This window comes from Spea bombifrons, chromosome 2 (genome assembly GCF_027358695.1).
Source record: "Spea bombifrons isolate aSpeBom1 chromosome 2, aSpeBom1.2.pri, whole genome shotgun sequence".
Classification (NCBI taxonomy): domain Eukaryota; kingdom Metazoa; phylum Chordata; class Amphibia; order Anura; family Pelobatidae; genus Spea; species Spea bombifrons.
This window is the reverse complement of record NC_071088.1, coordinates 68,414,734-68,439,656: the sequence shown is the minus strand read 5'-3', so window position 1 is coordinate 68,439,656 and position 24,923 is coordinate 68,414,734. Positions and strand designations below refer to the sequence as shown.

Below are 24,923 nucleotides of genomic sequence, written 5' to 3'. Positions count from 1 at the left end.
AATATTGTCCCTAACGAACATGTTTGTTTGTTTTGTTTATTTTTTTTATTGTTGGAATTCATGTCTCCATGTGATTTTGGACGTCACCAACTGCCAGAATATAGCCTATAGCTATATCTCCATTACCTTGCTATAAATAAAAAAGGCCCACTTAAATATTGGTTTTGATTACTGCCAACCCATAAGCCTATATGTTCCCAAATGCTGTATTGTTATTGTGATCACACCAAACCTTTCAAACCCTTCCGGTGCCCTTGTTCCCCCTTGTTGAGAACGACGCGTTGACTGCAGTGAGATCACTGTTTCGCAGAGGGGAGGGATGGCTGCGCACGAGGCTCTCGTCAGCCCTTGTTTTGCCCTCTCAGGAAGCCCTGCTTTTGTCCTGCAGCGTCTCTACCTCCTTTCAGTTGACTCTGTAGCCCGATTCATTTCCCGCAGTGTCTCTGCTTTTCCGCCTCATTGCCTGGGAGCTGGCCTCTCCTGTAATCCCCCTCTGCCACCAGTCCTGGCACAGACAATGCTGTTATTATTTTAGGCTCTATAATCAATTATCAGACGCTATTAAACCATATTGCTTTTTTTGACATGGCGGTAACAGGCTAAATGTGATGCAGCTCTGACTGTGCGTGACAAACTTTCAGCTTCAGTTCAGTTGATGGCAAAAATCAGAACATGATGGTGTGACACGGTTTCGTGCCAAGGCCAGGTTGACCGATGTTCCTGCTTGACCGCCTATTCCTGGAATATGCATCACTTTTAAACAATTTATACCTGTTCGCATCAAAGATTTAAATGTTCTAATTTAAGAAGAAAAAAAGATCTGAAAATGTGATCTAAAGAATTCTTTAATTTTTTTTTAAAACACTTTGATATTAAATTTCATTATTTTTCTCCACTGAAAGCCATTGTGTCCATCTACAGTTTTCACGGACGGTAAGGTCCAAATGAAACTGTGTGTTTTATGTTTTCAAATCTATTTTACTTTATTAAGAGGGAACACCCGTTATTTTTCTTTAGATTTGTATTTGGCATATTTAAATGATCAGGGTAACATTTTCCTCATTTGAAGCAGGAAAACGTACATGACGTTCTGCCTAAGGGTTTCAGGTGATCCCAGTGGGGTTCACCTTTCCTAGCCAGACTTTAGACACTGTGCCATACGTCAAGCCAGAATATTGTTGCAAATACGCGTTTTTGGTATTTTTGAGATACATGGCTTGCTCAATGATGTTAAATGCCATGTGCCATACATATTTGCACTATTAGGTTAAAGGGAAAACACAATTGTCCAGTTGGGTGGGGCCAAACGCCGGCCTCGCATTTCCCTAAAATTAAGCTGTGTGAAGTTTTTGAATCAAGATTTTATTTTAAAGAAGACATGTCCATTTTAACTCTGTGTTCCAGATTCAATCTCAGCCGTAGCAAACCATTCACACGGCGTCTTAAACCTTGGTTTGATACGTCATTGCTTTTTCAATGAAGCTGCTTATTTAACTTTTTTAGATTGCCGTTTGTCCCTTCGACTCCGCTAAGCGCTCTTGTAGATTTCTGTCTGGATGTAGCTGTGAGAAGCTTTTTAAATGCCTCGGAAGTATTCAGAGACTAGCACCAGTTGTCATGACACAGGAGGGTATGATCTCAGCCCTGAGAAATTCTGTGTGTGTCTGAAAAGATTGGAGAATCTGTGAAAGACACAGCCCTGACCTGTTCTCTATACTGGGGAGGACTACACTTGCTCTGTATAAAGAAGTTAACTCTTTAAGGACCACAGGGACTCAGCAGACAGCACCTAATGCGACACAGTCAATGAAACGTGTACAAAGTCTTTACAGAACTTTATAAATTTAACTCTGCAGAATAGCGCTATATAAATCAATAGATAACAATAAATTGCTCCTGAAATGATGTTTTTTTCCCCCTAATACCGTATTTTACCACTTAATTGTTCCTATCGTTTTTGTACAATGATATTAAATATATGACCGAGCATCGCTAGTATCTTACTGATTATTCTATGACTGTTATTTAACTTTCCGAAATGCCCCATGTGTGTAAAAATGACTATTAAGAAAAGTAAGCATATTGAGTAAAATGGGAGTGGTATTGTCCAAAAAGTAGGGTAATTGAGAAAGTTTGGGGTGATTATATGATTAAAGTGTAATAATGGGGATAAAAGGTGTTACGTTCATTAAGTACTGTAGTATTGTGCATGTCTCTTATCAGATGATGCTGGGTGATACAGAAGAACTGCATTTTAGAATGTTACGTTTACTTAAGGTTATTCGGGGTAGGATTTAAACTCCCTTCCTCCCTGTTTCTTAGAAGAATGTTTGGAAAGCTCTAAATTCCTCTTGCGTTGTCGAGAGGGAAGGGCAGGAAGTGAGTCGTTGTGATTCATGCTGCGGTCAAAAGATGGGTAAACAGGTACCCTCCAGGGGAATTTGTCATTTCCAGGTCATGCAGGTGATCACCTAGGTTTTTTTTACTTAATAGTAAAAATACTGGCTGAGGAGCAAGCCTTGGGTGCCATCTTTTCTGGAACAACTTAGTGGCATCACAGTTGTCAGAGATACACAACCACCACAAAACGTGCTTATCACACATTCAAGTGTTTTCAAATGATTCGTTTTGCATGTAATTAAAATTTTATTAAATGGAACCATCGGTATAGGGTCTGGATGGAAGAGCATTGTTGCGGCATCAATGCAAAAATCTTTTAGATGGTTCAATTTCACTTTGTTGAATTTTCACTTAAGGTGATAGTGTTGAGTTTACTCTCGTGGTGCTTTATTTTGTTACAGCTTTTCCTTTTTCCCCAAAATTATTTTGCTGTTGGAACTTTCCAAATTGCTACATTTGTGACCTTTTCTCTAAAGAGTGTGCTCTACGGCTCAGAAAACCATGTGATTGATGTTTTTGTCTATTACTGTCTCCTATATACATTCATTGACCATTTTTTCAATTGGTTTGAGAGTAAACTTTGCAAGGATGTATAAGGAGAAAAGCTCGATTTTATTGTATTATTATTGTACTCGCTACATTTTTTTTGTTTTATCCAGAAAATGCGTTGGTTGCAAGAGAGGCACTGTCTCGTCTTTATGTCCACTGAATGTCCTTGTCCCTTTAGTTCATCGCTGTCTATATTTCCCCCCTAGGACATATATGCTCTGCCAGGGAAGCCACGAAGCCCAGTTACTCCTGTTGTGCAATTACGTTATGTAAGATTCAGATAATAATGGTAAATAATTCCCTCAAAAGACAGTACTTTTGAGAACAAAAAAAGGCCTTGCCGATTATCACTGGCATTTGCTTTGACTGCTCACTATTTCTTAATATTCTATGTTTATTGAACATACTAGGAGAGATGTGTTACATTTTTTCCCTCACTTTTAGGGTCCGGGGCCACATAATGAGAGGCTTTACACAACACAAACATTGTTAGGTAGAGGAAGAAGGCAACAACATCAGAACCTCTGGCAATACAGAATCATTCACAGCAGGGGAGGCCTGGCACCTTCTGGCCCGGGGGGGGAGTAAAGCCCCTCAGCCCCCTGCCCCTCCCCCTCATATGCACTGGCATACATATGTATACACGCTAACACAAACTTACACCAACATACGTGTACTCCTACTTAACACACACTTACACACATTCCCCCCCCCCCCCCCCACACACACACATTTATGCTGTGTTCCTGCCCCCCCGTACCGGTCTAGAATTATTTACAAATGTTCATGGTATTCATTTTGTATTCTCCCTCATTGTAATAGTGCTACAAAATCAGCCAACATTTTACAAGTAAATTATGATAAAGTTTAAATTACATTAGCAGTATAGGTAATGAAAATGATGTGTGGGCTGTGCGAACGCCATTTTAGCAAGCAGACATCTCTGAGGCCTCTCTAACAGAATTTAAAAAGCTAAGTTGGCCATTTTATTTAAACCGCGCCTGTCTTTAAAATAAGTCCAACATGGTATAGGTACTGAACTTACATTTGTTCATAAAAATATGTTTTGTTTGTTTTGGAGCTTAGCTGCTTAACTCCATGAGGAAAACTTATTTTATTTTTAGGTTTATTTAAATAGCAACCGTTTATTGTATTTGTGTTCCTCATGTAACCATAAGTACCTTGTGCAGATACTAAACATTGTATTTTTTATCTGGTAGTTGAGTTTAATGATCTTGTGGGTGATAAAATTAATGTAATTTTTTGTTTTTGGTCTTTTGAACATTTTTTTGGACAGGCTAAAACTTAATAATGCATCTACATCTAAAAAAAAAAACATTCTTAAAATGTAGTTCCCTTGTCTATCGGAATTGTTAATATTTTAACTTCTGCCTTCTTTCTCTTTCAGACGAGGCTAGTATGTAATGCTGGTGTGACACGGCTGTTATTTGATACTTTTGTTGAGTCACGTGGTGAAATGTGTGTATTAATGAGCATTCCAGGGGTGGTCTTGGTATATTAATCTTTCGGCATCTGTACTCTTAATTCACAGCGTCCCTGTGTCTCTCCCAGGGTTGGGTAGCTGGGAGGCAGGATAGGCTTTTGGCTTTGTTTTCGCGCTCCCGCCTTAAAGTTGTCAGTGTGATATGTAGGTAAATGTGTTCTGACAATCCATGTCCATTACATAACAAAACAAATATATCTGAAACCTTTTTTTTTTTTTTTTCTTTTTAGTTTTGTATGCATATTTTCTCTTTTTGAATCTGTTTGTGCTTTTTGTACCTCCTATCTTCAAATATTTGCTTCACGCTGTCTCCTAAATTAACTCATTCCCGCTTTTACATATAATCCTTTAGACCATGAAGGTGTCCCACTACAGTATTGAATTAAGTGTATACTTTTGCCCTGCCCTTTCAGTTTGAGCGCTTAGAGCAATGCAGCCTTTTATATCCCAACTGAGTATTGTTGTTATTATTTGTTTTATATAGCGCCATCAAATTCCGTAGCGCTATACAGTGTTCGTCAGGTCATCCTGAGGCCAGCTGGATTCACCAGTCTGTAGCCTCTGACTTATGAACATACCCGGGAACTCTACTGGTTTTGCCCAGACTCTCTGGGTCCTGCGGTGTTCAGCGTGAAACTCTGGGTCGCGGGAGCGGCATTGCGATGCGTCCCACTTCCCCTCCAGACAGTTTTCCTGCAACGCCAGTGGATCCAACCACCGACGGCAGCATGACTGCCTGCTGGTTACATAGTTACATAGTTAGGCTGAAAAAAAACATGTGTCCATCAAGTTCAGCCTTTCCCATATCTGTTTATTTCTTGCTGTTGGTCCAAATATGCTTAAGAATATGCTTATGAATACTATCACACCAATAGGTCAGAGATAAAGCTTCTTCTTGCTTTCGGGCCCCAGTCTGTTTATGGTCTGCATGCCCTTTAGATATTTCTTCAACTAGCTGCTGCTTTGGTGTAGTGCTTTACCAAATACCGGTACCCATCCTTCAGCGACATGCTAAGAATGAGCTCTTTCTCTACTAAGAAACGCATGCAGGCGTCAATCCATAATAAAAGAAAAATACTTGGCAGATGCATCAGAAAAAAAAGTGCAAATTAATGGAAAAACTTAGTGTGCTGTTTGAAAAATACCACATATATTGTGCCAAGCAAACAATGCTGCAGTTTATTATGTTAAAGTGCTGTAGACAAAATTACAAAAAGAGCAATAAAAAGTACACTTAAAGTAGACAATGCATAAAACCCAACCTCTCTCCAAGGGGTGGCAGTAAATCCGAGGTTCCAATATACTGTAATTTTCGATAATTCCACTTGGGCAGCATGTGTAGTGTTTTTGTTTTGTTTTTTTGTTATGTCTTACACCTTTTATAATTTAATTAACATCCTCTTCCATAAGCAGCAGTCAGCAACTATATTTTATTATTTTTTATTTATATAGCGCCAACAATTTATGCAGCGCATATACCATGTTAATGAAAGTGAACTTTTATCATGGGGGAAAAAGGATGCTGTTTTTATTTATTTGCTTTTTCCAAAGGATAAGGCCGTTACCCAAGAAAAAAAAATGTCAATGGCGCTTTAAGTGTTAATTTATTATTTGATGGTCATGAACATTTCTTTAGTCCTAGAATATGTTGGGTCAACGACATATAATGTAAGGTAAAACTGAGAGAAGAGATACTTTCTCCTCCCTATAGTAATATGTTTGGATAGCGCTTAATTGCTGTATACCTAGTTCTGTTTGTCTGTGTGCCACCTTCATCGCGGTCAGGATACTTTGACTCTCTTCCTTATACAGGCTACTGAGTAGCAGCTGGGTGGCTGCTGGGACCTCAGTGTGTGTGCTGGCAGCCATGTGGTGCTAAGGCATGCGTGCTACTTATGATAAGATGGCTCGGTAGAACGTTCCTTGCCATTTGATGGCTGTAGGCAGCTGTAAAATGAACAAGGTCAGACTGCTTGAGTAATGTCAGCTGACTGTTATCCCTCAGTCATACATTTAGTAGCTGCTGCCTATTGATGAAAATTAATACTGTATGTGTATGTTTTTTTTATATATATCTTACACATACACACATCTTTCTCATATATTGGCAAACTAAATCATTACTAAGGCAACACAGGATCAACAGTTGTGATCCCATCCTGTGAAATCCATACTTCATGTGACCTGTAGGAGATCCGTTACCAATGGAATGAAAGGCTTAGTAGCTGGACTCGTCTACGCTGCTTTTTTGCTTTTAGGAAATGTTTTATACCATGTGATAGGTTTCCTCAACTTCCATTTATTGGCTCAAAGGCAATATAAGAGGTTTGTTTGTTTTTGTCTGTAAAATGTATTTATATTTTTTTATTATTTATTTTATTTTTTTTATTTATTATTTATATAACATTTTAAAAGCTTTTAGTATTGCATCTTAATAGTTTGTGATATACTGGTATTTCCTTGCAGTTTATTATGTGAGTTGTGTAGAGTGAGGTGTTCATTCCTCATTTGTTCAGAGCCTAAGCTGGTATCTGGCAGGAGCTCTGCGGTCCGAGATGAGCCCAGACAGACTCTCTGATCTGACAGGTGCGGCATTGCTGACAGTCGTAGAGAGGGCAGCTGGGGCAGAGAATGCATACCGGGCAGCTGTGATGGTCGCTCCCACCCCTCATTCATTTTATGATAGGCCTTCATTGTCGAGCAATGGAGTAGGAATGTGCGATAATGAGGGACACAACCTTAAGAACAACACACCCAATCTTGTATGGATCCATAGATGCCCTTAATGACATTTGTTCAAGGCTCACATATAGTCACAGTAGGACAGACCCACTTGTGATAAATCAGAAACTCAGTCATAGTAAATGACTGCCAGCTACAGATTTCCACCTATGGTTTATTTTGATTATTTAATTAGATTGTAAGCTTGCAAGCAGGGCGCTCTGCGCCTAATGGTTGGGTTTGTCTTGGTCTGTCGATTCTAGTCTTGTCATACCTCTTGAATACATGTATTGTAAGAAGCGCTGCTTAAATTGTTGGCACTATATAAATAAAACATAATAGACAAATTTGAGCCTTTTGAAAAGCCACTTGTATGATGGCCTTACAGATTGGTTGTGGCCTGATGCTAACCCTGCCGGCTTGTTAGAGATGCGGTAGCACTTCAGTGGGTGGAAGATCTGTACTTTGTTTTGTGTTAAGACTTGAGGGTAAACAGATAGCTTGGGGAAGCGAGTATGTATGCAGCGATAACCCTGCTTTACTTTTGTCCTCTGAAAATGTGTGTGACCTATTGTATTACAAGAATAGAGAACTTGCCCAGCAAGAGACAGGCTAGAGAATTGCTGATAAATAGAACTTTGCAGATTAACCCTTTTATGGTTGGAATTTCTGCAATGAGTAGGACATTGACCATACTTCTGATAACTTACTTGGTTTTGGAGAGTACATTACAGAGAAATATATACTGTGCACTTATTTTTTTAGAACCTTAGCTAATTAGTGTCTGTGTTTTACCAACACACCCAGTGCTTTTTTTCCCCAGTGCTTAAAGGGTTTCACTTCTAACACGTGCTTATCTTTTCCTGTTACATGAGAACTAAAAATATTCTGCAGCTCCATCATTCCTGATGGGATGGGTCACATGGAGAGTCTTCTAGTGAACAGGACAGAGGGAAAAGGGGGGGGGCGCTTATCTGCTCAGCTGTTCCCACAGTCATTTAACCCACAAACGTGCATTTTTTAATTTATTTATTTTTGCATAACCCTCCTTGTGCTGTTAGGTAGTTGTTGGCTTGAATACCTACTGTATATATGCTACATCAACAGGTAGCTAGTAGTTGCAGTGTTCTGGCATCTGCGTTTAGTGGTGGATATCTTAGACGTGACCGTTGTGGTGGCCATCCTTGGTGTTCATATACGTTCAGTCTTAGGTAAGTTATGGTACCAATATTGTGTAGAGACACCACAGCCTTTTGTTTTATAGTTCCACCTCCATTTAATGAACTTTTTTCTACACAAGATTCATTGGAGTCTGGAGTCTGTTTTGCATGGACAAATTTGGCAGACACTTCTCTCTTTTTCCTCCTCCCCGTGCCCGCCTTTACAGAAAGAGAAAGCATACTGAAGCATCATGTGAGTTCAGAAATTGAGGGACTGTGATTCACTGATAGCAGCGGCTGAGGAGTTGCTCAGACATTGTATACTCTGATGGGGTTTCTCAAGACTCCCTGCCACAGATCACACATACTGTGAACAGGAAAGCAGAAATCCAGAACCCTGCTTCCGGATCAAAGCAAACTATGAGATCAGAAACAATGTTTCTCTCTCTTTAAAACATGGTTTTCCTTAATATGGCTCTCGTAGTTGTTGGGAGGGATGGTTGAGGTTTTTGGTCACATTCCTCCTTGAAGTGAGTCTCCTCTTTGTGGGAGCCACCGAGAGACCTGCAACCCCAGAAGTAGTAGACTGGGGACCTGGTTTCCATGTGAGAGAAAAAAAAACAGATGTTGTTGTTAAATTAATATTGTAGTATACGATCAGGGATTTGTCGAAGGGGCAACGTCTATCAATAAGTGTATAGTCCTAATAGGGACGTAATTATTTTATCAATTCGAGGATATGATTGCATACCATATGACAGACAAACTAATTGGTCTGTAGTGTGAAAATATTGAATCATTCTCAAATATATGATGTATTTTCCATCAGATCTGAGAAAGCAATTTTGATTCACACTCCGTATTGGAAAGAAAACAGCATTGTGTTAGTTATGTAGTGATGCCGGCTTTTGCATAGAATGGTATAATTGTCATTAAAATCAGTTTACTGATTTATATCTACTTTCTTCTTCAGCACATGTTTGTATAGGTTTACTTTACTGGGGTTGCAAACAATGGGAATGTGTTTATCCCTTTAATCTTCTGTTTTCTATTGATATCTGCTGAGATTATCCTCTAAACACCAGTTCGAGCCCAGGTATTATAATAAAATCAGCAACTGATTTTTGGTTACACCGTTATTATGTAAATTATCCTGACAAACCTTTTTTGTCTTAAATGTCGACATCACACTGAGAAGCGATAGACGTTTTGACAAGTACAGTGAATTGGTGAAAGGTGACCTATTTTAGGAGCCTGTTATTTAATGACCAATATTTTTCCTCTACAGATGTTAAATTAAATAAAGAAGATGTTGATGTACAACAAGACACAACGGAAACCCCTTTGCAGAAGACGGACCCCCAGCTAGAAGGTTGTCAAATGAGCACAAGGACAGAGACTCCCAGCTCCTCTTCTATGTCTAAGTGTCATAGCTCCCCTCAACAGACTGAAGGTCCTCTCCTTGATGGACCAGAACCCTCATCCTCACCCTTGCCCACACTGGAGGCATCTAGATTATCCCCTGAGGGCCACAGCTCATCAACACACACAGAAAGTCAGACCTCCTCTCCAGTATCCGAAGGATGTAGTTTGCAGAAAGAAGAGCAAATTGCAAAATGTGATGCCCCGTCTCCCCCTCCTGCTCCATCTCCTAGTACTGTTGTCAGTTCCAGGCAAAAACCTGGTGAGTATCCTATGGTACCGGTCAGCGAGTGTGGGAATTAGAATGGCACAAGCCTTTTTTTTAAATTGTATTTCCTTTTTACTACAGGATTAATAAAGTACCTTCTTCTGCAATAATAACATCAGCAGTGTCAAAAAAGTATTAACATGCTTTAAAGATATATCAGTGTGATTTTTATCTTACCCTTTTAGGTTAAAGGAAATTCTTGTTCTACTGGAGGCCAGCGAGCCAAATGTGGCCCTCTCAGGGGTTTCCCCTGAAGCCTCACACTGTTTGGAAAGTTTTAATTGTATTACATTTGTTGATTGACGAGCGTCTAGCACGCTAACCCAGTGCTCGAAAGAAACCCAGGCACCAGGCGATCATGGCATCTAGAAATTCCATCCTGGGACCTAGGGTTTCATCAGCCAGTGAGGAACAAGCATTGTAGATGCATTATGGGAAATATGTCCAAAGTGGAAGCAACTGATGCATTATATATATATATATATATATATATATATATATATGTGTGTGTGTGTGTGTGTATATATATATATATATATATATATGTATATATTGAACATTTGTAACATTTGTATTCCTTATTTTCATTGGGGGGGGGAAATACCAACAAAACATATGGCATTGGTAATGTTGGTAAATAGTCATTTTGATTTATGATGTAAAATGAGAAAATGATGTTATTGAAAGACATCCAAATGTTTTGTTGCATACGGCCGTGAATTTTGTTGGCCTTGGTCATTTCCTCACGTAGAGAATAAGCCAATTTTGCATGAGGTCTTGTGAGGCTGTTAATGTTTTTATGTCCATGGATGAGTTCTGGTGTCCGCATGCAGTGTGTCTGGAGAAGGGTAATGATGCATAGGATTGTATTCTCTGTTGCTGCTGGCCTCCTCTTTCAGAGTTCTTTAAAGCATATAGACCAACAACATTACATGCTTCCATAAATCCCCTCTATTATAAATAATGTTTAAATACTTAAGTACAGGAGGGAAGTTTCTTTCAAAGAAGGATAAATGTTAGCGGTCGTAGTCTAAAACTAGAGGGTCAGATGTCATGTGAGGAAGTTTAACTTTACTGAGAGGGAATGGTTCTTCTCTACCGTCAAATTCTCTGTTTCCCTGGTTCATTAGATGATTATGAAGTGTCTTGGAGCTAAATAATGACTACTATGGATAGCAATGTAATGTCCTCTTGAACCATTAACGGTTAGGTGTAAAAATGGATTGCGGTGCACAATTTGAAAGGTGGTCAATAGAACATTCTGTCTGGTTCGGTCAATCCATTTGCTACTATGGGGACGAAACCACTTTTCAGTCTTTGCTCCTCAATGATCAATTTAATACCCATAAATATGACCTTATAGGTTCAAAATTTGTACACGAGAAAGAATTCACATAAGTCTTTGCGATTAAAACCAAGTTATAGGTGAGTGAAATTGTGAAATGATATTATGCATGCATTGGGAATGGGAAAGCATTTAAATGAAAACATTTAACGTTTTCAAAACGGAATTGTCGCTCTCAAAAACCAAGTGATGAGCAAAGCTATTTAATTCATAGGAAATAGATCTAAATGCTGGATCAGGATCTAGGATGTTGATCTGATGTTTACACAGCAATCCTATTATCTACTTATTTATACATGTGCCTGGTAGTTTTTACAAAAACAATACACTTTTGAATGTCTGCAGACACCCAAAAAGCAGAACAGCGGCAGAAGCTGGCCAAGGAGAGACGGGAAGAGAGAGCCAAGTATTTGGGTGAGTTCACCTGTGTTTAAAATATTTCATTCCTGAATCCTACATTTTGCAGTTTCGTGCACTAAATAAACTTGTGTAGTGGTGTTAAAAAGCTGAGATTCCAAGTATGTACATACAATGGGAGCAGATTACCCCCTACACACACACACAATTATTTGTTTCTCCCCTTTTGCTGTGAAGTTTTTACAAGGGTGGGTGAGGAGAGCAGAGAGAACATCAGAACTGAAAACGTATTAAATAATGCTGCCTGTGTAAGACTCAGAGATCTCCGCTTTCCTGGGGAAAAACAAACAAACAACGAAGTAAGCACACGCTGTTGGTACATTTATAATTGATTTTATGTAAAAACCTGTAACCGTTCCCCTTTCGAAAGTAGCAGCCTAGAACCTATCCAGTAGCAATGCAGCGGCAATCAACTCTACTAGAAGCCACCCTAGGTAGCTAAGGTATAGCCGTGATAGATCTTCCCTCGTAAACCCATGTCTTGCACATGAATATTTTATTGGCTGTGTAGTCTGTAAACCATAAATATTTCACGTGGCCCAGTGATAACGCGTACTGTGTGTTTAAGGAAGACAGATCACTTGATGTTTTTTTGCTGCAGACGCCTAGCTGGCCCGCGGGTCCCTTTGCTCGCTCTGCGTTGGCTCAGTGGCTTCAAACAGCGATATCTGCATTGTTATATTTTCACAGGCAATCCATTAGTCTTTGTGAGCATAGTATCACTTTAGTGCATTTAGTGCTGTTATGCACAGTGGCAAAATCCAGGGGCATGGAGATAATGTTCGCCCATGTGGCATCCATCCAGGGCCCGTGAAATTACTGGATTTAAAATATTAACCGTGTTCTTTTTCTGGTGTTTTATGGCTATCATAAACATTGATCCAAACCCACTGCAGAATTTTCTGCAGATTCCCGTATCTCGCTGCGGATGCCAGGGGAAAGGCTTTGCACAGGGTGTGGCTGCGTGAAAATGATAAAGCAGATCTGCACAATATATAGTGAAATGTGTTTTAATCACCAAAGAGCAATGGTCCGTATATATATGTAATGGCAGAAGAAAAGCATCTCACAGGTAGCGGTAACAAGCAGTTATGCTTGCTCTCACTTAAGATGTTTTTTTTTTTTTTGCTATTATATAACTTTGTGCTATGTGCCATTGCTAGTTAGATATAGTGAAATTAAAACAATTTAACCATAAAAAATATATCTATCTATATATATATATATATATATATAATCTATATAGATATATATATATATATATACACACACACACAATCTGTATAATTTATTTCATAGTATACTTCTGATTGCCTTGGAAGATTCAGGATTTTTTTTTCTCTGCTGTCCTGATAAGAAACAAGGGGCACTTTAATGCCTGGTCCCTTTAAATTGTCATGTAGTTACTTTTGCAAATGCTTGGCTGCAGCTTCGTTGTCACGTCAGACCTTTAAGTGTCTTTTTAACCAATCTTCTGTTAACTCTTTAGCTGCCAAGAAAAATGTGTGGTTGGAGAAAGAAGAGAAGGCCAGACAGCTTCGGGAGAAGCAGCTCCAAGACCGCAAGAAGAGGCTGGAGGAACAGAGGCTGAAAGCAGAAAGGAAGCGGGTTCTGCTTGAAGAACGGCAACGGCTAAAACATGAGAAGAACAAGGTATTTGGACCGAGCGGCTGTTTATGAATAGAAAACGGTATTCTGCAGCACTGGTGCGGTATTAACCCCTTAATGACAAAGCCCGTACATGTACGGGCTCAAAATGCATTGTTTTCAATGGGTTTTGGGACCGCCCATTGTCCTTAAGGGGTTAAAGATAAAGTAGATCTTCAAACTGCATGGTGCTCTCCATTTCTGTTGTCAAGTGTCAGAAACACAACTGCAGACCTTCACTTTTGGTTCTGTACCTCAGCCACGGGGGCAATACCATAGGGGCAGTTTAAGTCTGTGCTGAAGAACAGCACTTGTCTACAGAGTAACAATCATGTCGATGCAAACCACCACTCCCTAAATACTGCGTTTGCCATGTTTAAATTCTTTACCTAACATTGTGCCAGTTCTTGTGCCCTCTATATGTGTGGATATTTAGTAATACACAGAGATTGCAGGAGACATTAATACTTCCCCTCCTAATGTCTCTATGTATTGTGAAGATCTAACCCCAGTAACCTTCCCCTGCTGAAGAAAAGAGCAGCTCCTGCATAATGTATAGCTAATGTAGGACGTTTTGGGCTTAATTATATGTTGTGCAGGGTCAACTCGACTCTTCACGGTACATATCTAAATCAATGAGTTGAAATGTAGAATACTGCATTGTATATGTTATATATTTAGACTGTGCAAAAATAAAATAGCAGCCTCCTTGCATATCTTCAGAGTACCAGGTACGGGAAAAATGCCATAGAAGCTAAGAAAAAAGCCATTAAAGACTGTTTGTTTACCACATGTTGGTTCAGAGCCATTGTCAGATGGCCAGCTACTGAGAGCTTCCTGTTAATAATAAATATTTATCCTAAGGAACGATACGAGGCTGCAGTAAACAGATCCGCCAAGAAGACATGGGCAGAGATCCGGCAGCAGAGGTGGTCGTGGGCAGGAGCGCTGATCCAGAACTCCCCTGGACCTAGAGGTGGTGAGTAACGGTGCCTAGCAGTAAGTCTGTGGCATCATTAGGTGTACTCCAGTCCTCTCTGTTATAAGGAAATCCTCATTCTGTATGCATGTTTCCTTGCATGAACTTTCTCTGATCTTGACCTCTGACACAGGATACACGTTGGGTTCTAAACCATGTAAATGCACTTTAATTGAGGCCAGCAGAAAACATTAACCTTGCGGCTTTTCAGCTTCTTGCTGCTTAGTGGTTTCTGTGCTACTTTAATATATCTTTACGGCTCTCAGCAGCTCAAAGTACAATGACCCCAGGATGATGAATCCCCCCAAAATAGTTCCTCCAAGTGAAAAATAAAAGTATTAGTAGTAAATATATGGGAGGACTTGCTGTTGGTTATACAGTCCAGCACTAAAACATTGACACTTAGATCATGATACATTTGAAAAAGTACAGTTTATCTGTAATAATCCAGAGGGGAAAAAATTAAAACATTGACACTATTTGCAGTTTGTTTATTAAATGGTTAAAATAAAATTTCTTTTTAATTTTAACAAAAATGACATTGCTGTTTGCGCAGGAGCACTATTCCACCATTATTGTTGCGTGCAATGCATTTTCCCCCATTTAACCATTTCCACTCAGGGCCTCCCAATTTAACATGAATGCCGGTAGGTAATGTTCTGCATTGCAATTGGGGTCTTTGTACTTTGGTACTTGCACCAGCAGTGGTGTTCTTACTGTGCATGCAACAGCGTACACCTAACACAGTACATTATATATTGCAGGTGCAAACAGATGCTCAGTGTCTGCAGTAAATCTCCCCAGACATGTTGACTCTATAATCAACAAGCGACTGTCTAAATCCTCTGCAACCCTATGGAACTCTCCAAGTAGAAGTAAGCTTTAAATTTAAATGTAGAGGAAGGGCGTCCACAGTATGGCCTCAATTAGACCATTGACAGAGCAGTACAGATGGCAGCATCGTGTAATGCACATTTACCATCTACATCATATTATCCAATACCATCTTGCCTATTGCCCCTTTTGGAATTGATTTCTTTTTATGTATTTCCATCCCAAGCCTTCTCCAGTAGATCACCTGCTAAAAGGCACTTTACTGTGCTTCAAAACTGTTAAGAGCTGTGTCATGAATGGCTGTAGTCGGAACAGTTTTTTCTGTTGTCAGATTACTGCTTATAAGGAGAGATTTAACTAAATGGGGATACATTTTCACCCTCTAGCTCCAATGCTGTTCATTTGGCGTTTTCATCAGTTTCAATATATTATGATATTCATTATTAGCTTGTAGGCAACACAATGGTATCCTTGTAGTGTTAGTGTCTATGCACATGTACAGAGTGACCCCCCCCACACACAAAAGAGATGCTCGTGACCTGAAACTTGGTTTTCCTAAGATTTTAGGATCCTGATCCCGTGGCTTAGATATATTGAAGTGCATGTGTCATAACATTTCACCATTGCCAAGTCTCCCTGACTCTGTTTTGATGGTGTATGTGATTTATTCCATTAACGCAGAATCTGAGATTTTACAGTATTGACTGATATAGAATCCTGCTAGTGACAGGATAAAAATAATGACCAAGAGAATAATAAGTAGCATTTATAGCTCTTTGTGTTCGTAAAAAAGCGATACAGGCCACATAGATTGGAAACCTATTATAAAAAGTAATGAAGGGTAATATTAGAAATAAATATTTATTTGTACATCTCCCCAACTGAATGCCTGCGGTTGTTGATTAGTAAACAGCTGACACTTGCTATAAAGTAGACAGCGCTTTACATTTACACATTTAAAGCACCAAAAGGATTCTTCCAGGATCAATCCATTTTACCAAGTATTTTCTCTATAAGGCACAAGTAGGGTTCTCAATATTTTAAACACTGTGGAACTTATTTCACGTGGCACTGTCAAAATAAACAGTGGGTTCCAAAAAAAAAGTGATCATTTACTTATGCAAACAGTTCGAGTGCTCTCAGCCTTCGTGGAGCTGCTCCCTTTAACATAGAGAATTGCTGAGACGTTTCAGTTTCTCAGGAATGTTACTGGTAACCATCTCCGGCCTCCCAGTTATTTCCAGGGCGGATAGTGGAGGAGGAAGTTTCATCATTGTGTAGAAGTCAAGTGGAATTACTGGCCTGTTCTGTCCAGTGTGTGTTTATGTGTGTGTGTGTGTGTATGTGTATGTATGTATATCATATAATATATTGCAAAAAGCAGGCTGCACAGAAGTAATCCTCCAGTGCTCCCCGCCGGTAGCTGGACACCCATGGATCTGCCTGGGGAACGGGCGCTGAAGACCCAAAGCGTCTCCAACTCAAACAGAAATAAACGCAGGCTTTGCACGCTAACCCATAAGCTAAAAGTTTTAGCTTATGAGTAAGTGCCATCTAAGCTTTGTGCTTTTTACTCTTGCTTATCATGCGTTTGTATCGCCAGTTTATTACACATTAAAAGCATCTTATACTTACTATAGGAAGTGTGATGCCTGTGTTTATTTCTGTTGCTATATATATATATATATATATATATATATATATATATATATATATATATATACCATACAGTAATACAGCTGTTTTAGTTTATTTGGGAAATTTAGACTCCTTGGAGAGAAAAGAGGCTGACGGATATTGGCTCTGTGTCATGGTACTGAGAAAAAGCCTGCTCCCTTTTTTTGGTCCATCATAACATAGCTGACATAGCAATAGCAAATAATCTTAACAGAAGCAAATTAGTAGCCTGCTAGTTTTGCAGACAGCGAGCATAAAGGCAAATTAACACTATGGGAAAGACTAATGCCACAGCGAATTGCACTGAATCTGCTTGCTTTGGAATAAAACTGAGTGTGAATCGCCTCAAAATACATGCTTCTTTTTTGCACAATTCTCTTAATTCTCTTCTCTTATGAATTTCCACTTGTCTCCATTTTTTTTTTTCTGTTTCTGAACTTTTTTTTTCCCCTTCCTCTTTAAAGACCGAAGTCTACAGCTCAGCCCCTGGGAAAGCAGTATTGTAGACCGATTGATGACCCCCACTCTCTCTTTCCTTGCACGGAGCCGCAGTGCAGCCAACCTTCCAGGGAACAGTCGAGATCTGAGTAAGAATTGGAATGGCATTTGGATTAAAAGGTCGAATAGTAACTTGCTATTGTCTGCTAAAGTGTAAATGAGTAGTAATTACTCATTAGTGTGAATAATGGGGCACCGAGTGATATTCTAACAGGTGTTATACATGAGGGCACATACTTGGAAATTAAGTAACTCTTATGCGGTGTCGTTTTGTTCTGTTAGGTTCTCTTGTTTGTCCTCGCTCTTCTTCTGCTAGCCCTTTGACACCATGTAACAGTCACAAGCACCGCTGCGTAGAACGTCGTAGGACCATTGCCAGTACCACAGATGTGACCCCCAGGAAAAGCAGTGATTCACCGGTGAGACGCAAAATAATTTAAAAAGTATTAGCACAGCATGCAAACAGTTACTGGTTTCTTATGTGATAACTGTAAAGTGAAAGTGGACCATTCATATGAAATTATTACAATGTACTGTTTAATTTTTTTAAACGTAGGCTTAAAGTATAGTTTCTTAAAGAAAAAATATTTAGTGATTCTAACAGCTCAAGCAGGAACTTTTCTTCTACTTATGCTGCTCTGTGTTCGAAGCCTTCATTCTGTGTACTGAGTCTGTATTAGCCCAAGCCTTTTTAGTTCCATGTTTGTCTGTCTTTCTATGTTCCTTTCTGCTTCTATACTAATTCCAGTTTCTCTCTACTTTTAACCCTCTTTGCCTTCTGAGTCTATCCAACACCTTTTGTGTTGCTTTCTTTATCTTGGCCATTTTACCATCTGTTTCCATCTTGCCAATGTTTTCTAGAAAAAGAAAGAAAAGAAGGAGAAGGATCGAGAGAACGAGAGAGAGAAGAGTGCTATAACCAGGGAACGTGTCCTAAAGAAACGCCAGTCCCTGCCTGCCACTAAGAGTCACATGTCTCCTGCTACAGACAGGTCAGATTACATGAAAATCATTGTTATGTGTGGTCAGTATACAGGACTGCGTGTGATTTTTTTTAAATCTCCTTCACAGCTTGTTGAAGTCCAAAAACCGACCGCCCTCACCAGCCACTCCTACTCATCGCGTGGCATCCCCTGTTCAAGGCACCGTGGGACAAATCACCCCAAAGCAGTCCTCCACAAAAAATATTCAAGGGGCAACAAAGGCCAAACCCAAGTCAGACAAGCGTAAAGAACACAAGCCTAAAGAAGACAAAACTCCCATTAAGACCAGAGAGAAAAAGGAAGAACGTAAGGTGGAGAAAGAGAGGCAGTCGTCACCTGCTCCCCCATCAGAGGAAATAACCAAGTTGCAAGAAGAACAAGAAACGACTCCAATCACAGGTCAGTGCATTGTGGCAATAATTGAAACTATTCTAAATTGAAATAGATTAATTACTGTAATCTATTGCTATGTTGAAGCATCTCTGTCACATCTTTGTCTAGAATAACTTTTTAACCTTGTATTGCTTGTCAGACCTTGCAGCTACTCCCTCGGTCCCTGTAATTGCCCCTATACTAGCTCCCTCGTCCATTACCGCATCAGTGATCACGCCATCCCCAGTTCCTTCTCCCAGTAAGCCTATGGCAGGCACTACTGACAAGGAGGAAGCTGCTCGTCTGCTGGCAGAGAAGAGGAGGCAGGCTCGGGAGCAGAGAGAGCGGGAGGAACAAGAGAGGAGAGAGAGGGAGGAACAGGAAAGGTGAGTGTCGCCCTCGTCCTGTGCAATGTTACAAAGGTAACGTTTCTTAAGCGGGGATTGTTTGAGAAGTACTTCAATAGCTTGGGGCACAGTCTTGTGTTTGATTATGTAGCCATTAGTCCAATGGCAGTTGCAAGACTAATAATTTAAAGAAAACAGTTTAGAGGTTTGGGAGCCTAATGGGATTAGAAATGTGTTGTATGCCTTGCAACCAGACAGTTTGATGTTTGTTTGCATTTTTTATTTATTTATTTAGTAATCCTTGAGTTCATGATGAAACATTTCAATTTTTTCACTTTACACTGCAGTATCTCCTCATGAGCATCGTCTCATATCCTATGTGTAAAATGGCATTCTCAAATGTTTTTCTTTCTCCCAGCCATTGTGCACCATATATAGTGATGTCTTACTTTTGTAAAATAGTTATAATTTTTGCACAATATAATGTTTTCTAACAGCTACATATTAGGTTATTTTAAAAAAATCACTGCCACAAATTTGACAAAGGCTGGTGGTAGAATGAGTGCACGGAAAGTGTTAAAATACCACCATTTCAAATACTCTAGTGTCTAGTTTTAAGAAAACATAGATGGTTTGATGGGGCTAAATTGAAGATGGGACATGGGAGCAGGATGACCAGATGTCAAAATTCCAAACTGAAACTGTTCTCCTCCCAAATGTGGCCTTTTAGCCCCCAAAACTAGACAAACTTATGTAACATTAAGGTTATTGCTTCTTATGTTGTACATATTTTTCAAAAGTAGACATTTGGAGGGTGATATCATGACAGATATCAGTGGTGCAATGTCATTATGGCTAATTTTGAGGGGGAAAAATGTTTTTTTTTTTTAAATGGGAATAAGTACTTGATGCCCTATAACCGGCAAAAAAGCGAGAAAAGAAACATTGGGTATTTCAAAACTGGGGACAAACATTGGAGTCTATTTACCAGATTTTTCATTTACTTTTGTAGATGAGTAAAATATTTTCCAAATAAAAGTCAAAAACGTTTTTTTTGTTTTCAGTTTTTCACCATTTTATATATATTTTTTTTATATTAAATGTGCATCCTTATGTGTTAAGGCTGTATGGGGCATAGGCATATCCCTTTTAATATGTTAACAAATATGCCCAGAGATTATTATGTGAAGTCTGAGCATTTTCAAAAACTACGCATGACATTTATGTAAAGGTGGATTCTGTGAAACCGTCTCTATATTATGTAATCTATTTCTCCTTAAAACAACAACAAACAAAAAACACACCAGGATTTCACTTAATGTTTTATCAGGGGTTATTAAGGTTGCTAATTGTGGATTCATGGCTTATGCAGGCGTGAGCGGGAAAAGGCTGCCCTCAAGGAGGCTGAGGAGAGGTTGCAGAGGGAGGCAGAGGCACGGCTCCTTGAGGAACAGAAGAGACTGGAAGAGGAAGAGAGGCGTCAAAGGGAAGACGAGCAGCAGAGAATGGAGGCTGAAGAGCGAGCCAAGGCTGAGCAGGAGGAGATGGCACGTCTGCTGAAACAAGTGAGAAGAATGGGGGTGCCATGTTTGCTCCCCGCTTTCTACACAGGGCTGCAGAATGTTACAACTTTTTAACAAAATAATATACAGGTCTTTCCACAGTGCATTGTTATATAATGTAATAAAATGTATGTAGACTTCTTGCTTCGCTGCACTTACCCTCTTGGGAAAGAAGTTAATGACTCCCAAATGTCATTGTTGTATGACAGAGCTTTAAAATAGTGCACAGTACAGCAGCAAATAATGATCTTTCCATATTGTGTAAACTAGCAAGTATTATGGGAACTTTCTGCAGTAATCCCACGTTACCAATGTTGCTATGTTACTTCCCTCGGAGGAAACTAAATGGGGATATATGATGGCACCATATTTCTCTTATGTCTGTTATATTGTGTACATTTTTGCTGATCACATTAATTTTATTTTTTCATTAAAAGGGTACTTCAGCCATCATATGTCCTTTAATGGATGTGATAGCCGAGTGTCCCTTTAAATTCCTATGTGGTATCCTTCCCAAATGTATGATTTCAATGGAGGTGCTTTCCTATCACTGACTGGCTGCTTAAACAGTCACATTTAGGGGTTGCTACACCACATATTCTTTAAATGTTTTAAACTGGTTTAATAAGTAAACATTAAAGTACTTAAAAGGTACTTTAATATGCATTCTTTGTTGAGGGGGGTTGCCTGGGACACTAAACTATGCCTTTATTTTAAGGTTAACTTCTAATCACCCTAATCACACCTGTTACACGGAACACCCCACTCAATCACACATACTGGCCATCACACTCTAATGTGGCTCTGTTAAACTTTGCTGTTTCACATGCAAGAGCATCAAATGGCAGAGTGGGAGTGGCTGCTGGTGGTCAGTCTTGTAAATAGGGGAGGGGTTTGGAGGAATGACAGGACTCTGTTTCTAGGCAACTGTAGTATTTCAATATACTGAAACACTTTAAACACTGTTTTTAAGAGGCATATTAAAGAAAAAAACAGATTGTTTGCAGTGTCACCTACATTTGGGCATGTACCTGTAACATCATACACTCATGTACACACATGCCTACGCCATACATTAACACACACTATAACATTAACACTATGAGGTACACACTCCTGCTAATGCCACACGGTAACATTTACAACACCATACACGCCAACGCACACTGGCTAACACTAACTAACACTATACATATATAAAATACCTACTCACCATACATGCTGAATCTGGCACTACAATACAGTAGACATACTGACTCTGGCACTATACATACACACACATACTTACAGACTTACTCCAGCTCTATACATATACACACACTGAATCTGACACTATGGTATATACACAAACACGCTGGGCCGCTGCTTATCTTCTGCCATTGTGAATCTGTCACCCTATGCTTTCCTACAGTGGTGTGGTAAAGCAAGTGCCGTGAGGTGCCTATTGGGGTCACGTAACATGCATTAGGTACGTGAACCCGCTGGGCACCTCATGGCACTTGCTTCACTGTGCCCCACAAGAAAGCATAGGTTGCCGTATTCATAATGGTAGCCCTGGAAAGTTTTTAACCCCTTGTTCTGCAAAACCCTAGGAGGTTTCTGGTCGGCATGGCAACCTGGCGCCCGGAGTTTGTCAAGCCCATAATGGATAACATCTATTCGTTCAATGGGTGGGCTGCCCCGAAGAACCTTGTATATTAAGATTGTTTTCCTTCATAGAAAGAAGAAGCTGAAGCTAAAGCACGAGAGGAAGCTGAAAAACAGAGATTGGAGAGAGAATTGCATTTCCAGAGAGAAGAGAAGGAGAGGCTTGAACGCAAGAAGGTATCTGCTGATAACATAATAGTAGAACACAGCCTTTAGAATTAAAGACCTTTTCAAGTTAGTAAACCCAGTGTATCTTCATTTATTGAAAATTAGACACTGTCTTAGGGATTGGTGGGGAATGTTCAGTGAAGGCAAAGATAGCCTGTTCCTGAGGGTTATTTTATAAATAAATTGCAGTGCCAATTCAACCATATCTGAACAAGGAGGAAACCTTGGAGGCTAGAAACATTTTTTTAATTTCTATCCTGAATGATACTGGTAAAGGCTCAGCCTGTGCCACCTCAAGATGATAAGCAAATTGTAAATTATTATTATTTATGATTCTTATTTATATAGAGGGGCAACAATTTATGAAGTGCTTCCTACAATGCATATATTAAAGGGTTATGACAAAACTATAATTAACAGACTATGACAAACCGATTACCATAGGTAGAGAGGGCCCTACTTGCAAGCTTACAATTTACAGGGTATTCCCAGCTTGCATCTGTTACAAAGATAAAATAAGTTTCCATCCCATATAAAACACTGACCATTACTTTAATAAATCTTTTAAAAAAAAAAACTGCATTGTATTTCCCAGTTTGTATGTTAGAGTTTGTGTAAAATTTTCTGGAGGGTATGTGAAATTTTATTTTTCCCTGGACTCACTTTGGTTTTTATTTTAGCGTCTTGAAGAGATAATGAAAAGGACAAGAAAATCTGATGTTTCAGACAAAGTGAGTTTACTTCTTTTAAAGTAGAAAACTATGGGAGATCATAGGTTGATGCATTCATAAGTTAATATATACACATGCACTTAGCCGTTTAGATTTTAATACATAGGGAGGCTGTGGGGAAATCCATTTCTTTAGATAAAGCATTCGTATCACATTAATCTTCCTTTTTACAGCATTGCTGTGCATTGCTTTTGTGAAATGTGCTTTTTTTCTTGATTCTCTGTGGATCCATGCATTCATTAGGAAACTTTAGTTAAATGTTTGCATCATGCGGTTACTCTTCATTTTAGTTTCTGTACGTATATCAGTTCTATGGGGTATTGTCACAAATGTTTGTCTTAGTCTGACATATGTGCACTGCTTTTCTGCAGAAGAAAGAGGACAAGCTGACATTGAATGGAAAAGAAACCAAACAGTCTGTACCAAGCAAAGGTAAAAAGGCAATAAGGGGAAATATACCTTTAATGTGTACTACTTGTTGGAGAGACTCGCGGACTGCATATATGAACACCTGATGAATATAGTGATTAAATTATCCATATGTTGCATGTGCATTGTCTCCAGATGCAGAAAATCCTACTGAAAATATAATGAAAGTGGAACTTCCAGAGAAAAAAGTGGTGAGAATTCAAGAGAAGATGGGAGTACTTGATTGTCCACAAGGGTATGTAGACAAATGTTTTTTTATACAATAATTTGGTGATACTACAACCATATCAGGTTAAATTGTATATTTTTCTCCATCCAACTGTGAAATCGACTTCCACTTTTTAATTTGTACATTCACCTTGTTACGATTAACAAAGTAGATCATCATTCTGATTTTAGTCACCCATTAATTTGTTGCAGCATTCTACAGGAAAAAAGTGTGCTAAATATACCAAATATGTGTGTTAATCTCACTTATGGCATTTATTCAGGGTTCCTGATGCTGTGGTGAACGGGGTCCAAACTCCCAAACAAGAAAATGGATTCTCTTCTAAGGATGCTTCCCCTGCTTTTGAGGAGGTGATCACGCTGTCCGAAATTAGTAATCCTATTGTCGAGAAAGGAATTTCCCCTGGAGAGCCCATTATTGCTTTTGGAGGAAAAGATTCTTTCATAAATAAGGCAACTGTTCAACCCCCTCAAGTCACAGGTAAAGCTCAAGGGCCAATTAACGTGGTTTTGTGGAGTTATTATAGTTGGAAACAATACAATTTCTTTTTCTGATGTACCAAGTTGGCCTCAAGCCTTGTCAACACCCTATTTGTGTAACTAACTTCAGTAGCGTATTATGAAGGGCCAGTTCAGCCCTTCTTACTGGCATAAAGTCTTCAAAATGTTCAACTTTTCATGCAAACTTCTAATTTAGTGAACAAGAGAAATGATTTACAATTATGGTGGCCATCTAGAATTGTTTAACAGCAGTTTGGTCAAATGTGCCTTTTAAAGGAACATTCATACAGTGGTAGCTTACACATTAGGTGCACTAGGCACACTCCTAATGTTTCCAAAGATCTGGAGGGGGGCTGTGCACTAGTGAATAATCTGACAATGTACCACCACATAACAAGTAACAGTAACTGCATTGTGCATGGCACTGTAGCCCAATTAAGTGCTCTCGCTACACTTTGCACTTGAGATGTAAGGAGATTTGTGTGTATGGACATGTACATATTCAGGTGTATGTGTGCACATCGGGGGACATAT

At 39.3% G+C, this 24,923-nt stretch overlaps 1 protein-coding gene across 2 annotated transcripts in view; it reads left to right on the top strand.

Annotated features, from left to right (window-relative positions):
* MAP7D1 (MAP7 domain containing 1) overlaps nucleotides 1-24,923 on the top strand; it is a 39,160-nt gene that overhangs the window by 13,227 nt on the left and 1,010 nt on the right. Inside the window, exons 2-17 of one of the 2 annotated variants that reach the window (XM_053454665.1) lie at nucleotides 9,623-10,018; nucleotides 11,715-11,783; nucleotides 13,276-13,439; nucleotides 14,298-14,412; nucleotides 15,177-15,287; nucleotides 17,388-17,510; nucleotides 17,704-17,840; nucleotides 18,283-18,413; nucleotides 18,493-18,803; nucleotides 18,937-19,162; nucleotides 20,496-20,688; nucleotides 22,405-22,509; nucleotides 23,181-23,231; nucleotides 23,603-23,663; nucleotides 23,796-23,895; nucleotides 24,152-24,369. In XM_053454665.1, the coding sequence (XP_053310640.1) occupies nucleotides 9,623-10,018; nucleotides 11,715-11,783; nucleotides 13,276-13,439; nucleotides 14,298-14,412; nucleotides 15,177-15,287; nucleotides 17,388-17,510; nucleotides 17,704-17,840; nucleotides 18,283-18,413; nucleotides 18,493-18,803; nucleotides 18,937-19,162; nucleotides 20,496-20,688; nucleotides 22,405-22,509; nucleotides 23,181-23,231; nucleotides 23,603-23,663; nucleotides 23,796-23,895; nucleotides 24,152-24,369 (2,511 nt within the window). The remainder of the gene's footprint in view (nucleotides 1-9,622; nucleotides 10,019-11,714; nucleotides 11,784-13,275; nucleotides 13,440-14,297; nucleotides 14,413-15,176; nucleotides 15,288-17,387; nucleotides 17,511-17,703; nucleotides 17,841-18,282; nucleotides 18,414-18,492; nucleotides 18,804-18,936; nucleotides 19,163-20,495; nucleotides 20,689-22,404; nucleotides 22,510-23,180; nucleotides 23,232-23,602; nucleotides 23,664-23,795; nucleotides 23,896-24,151; nucleotides 24,370-24,923) is intronic. The other variant, XM_053454666.1, reaches the window with a different exon arrangement.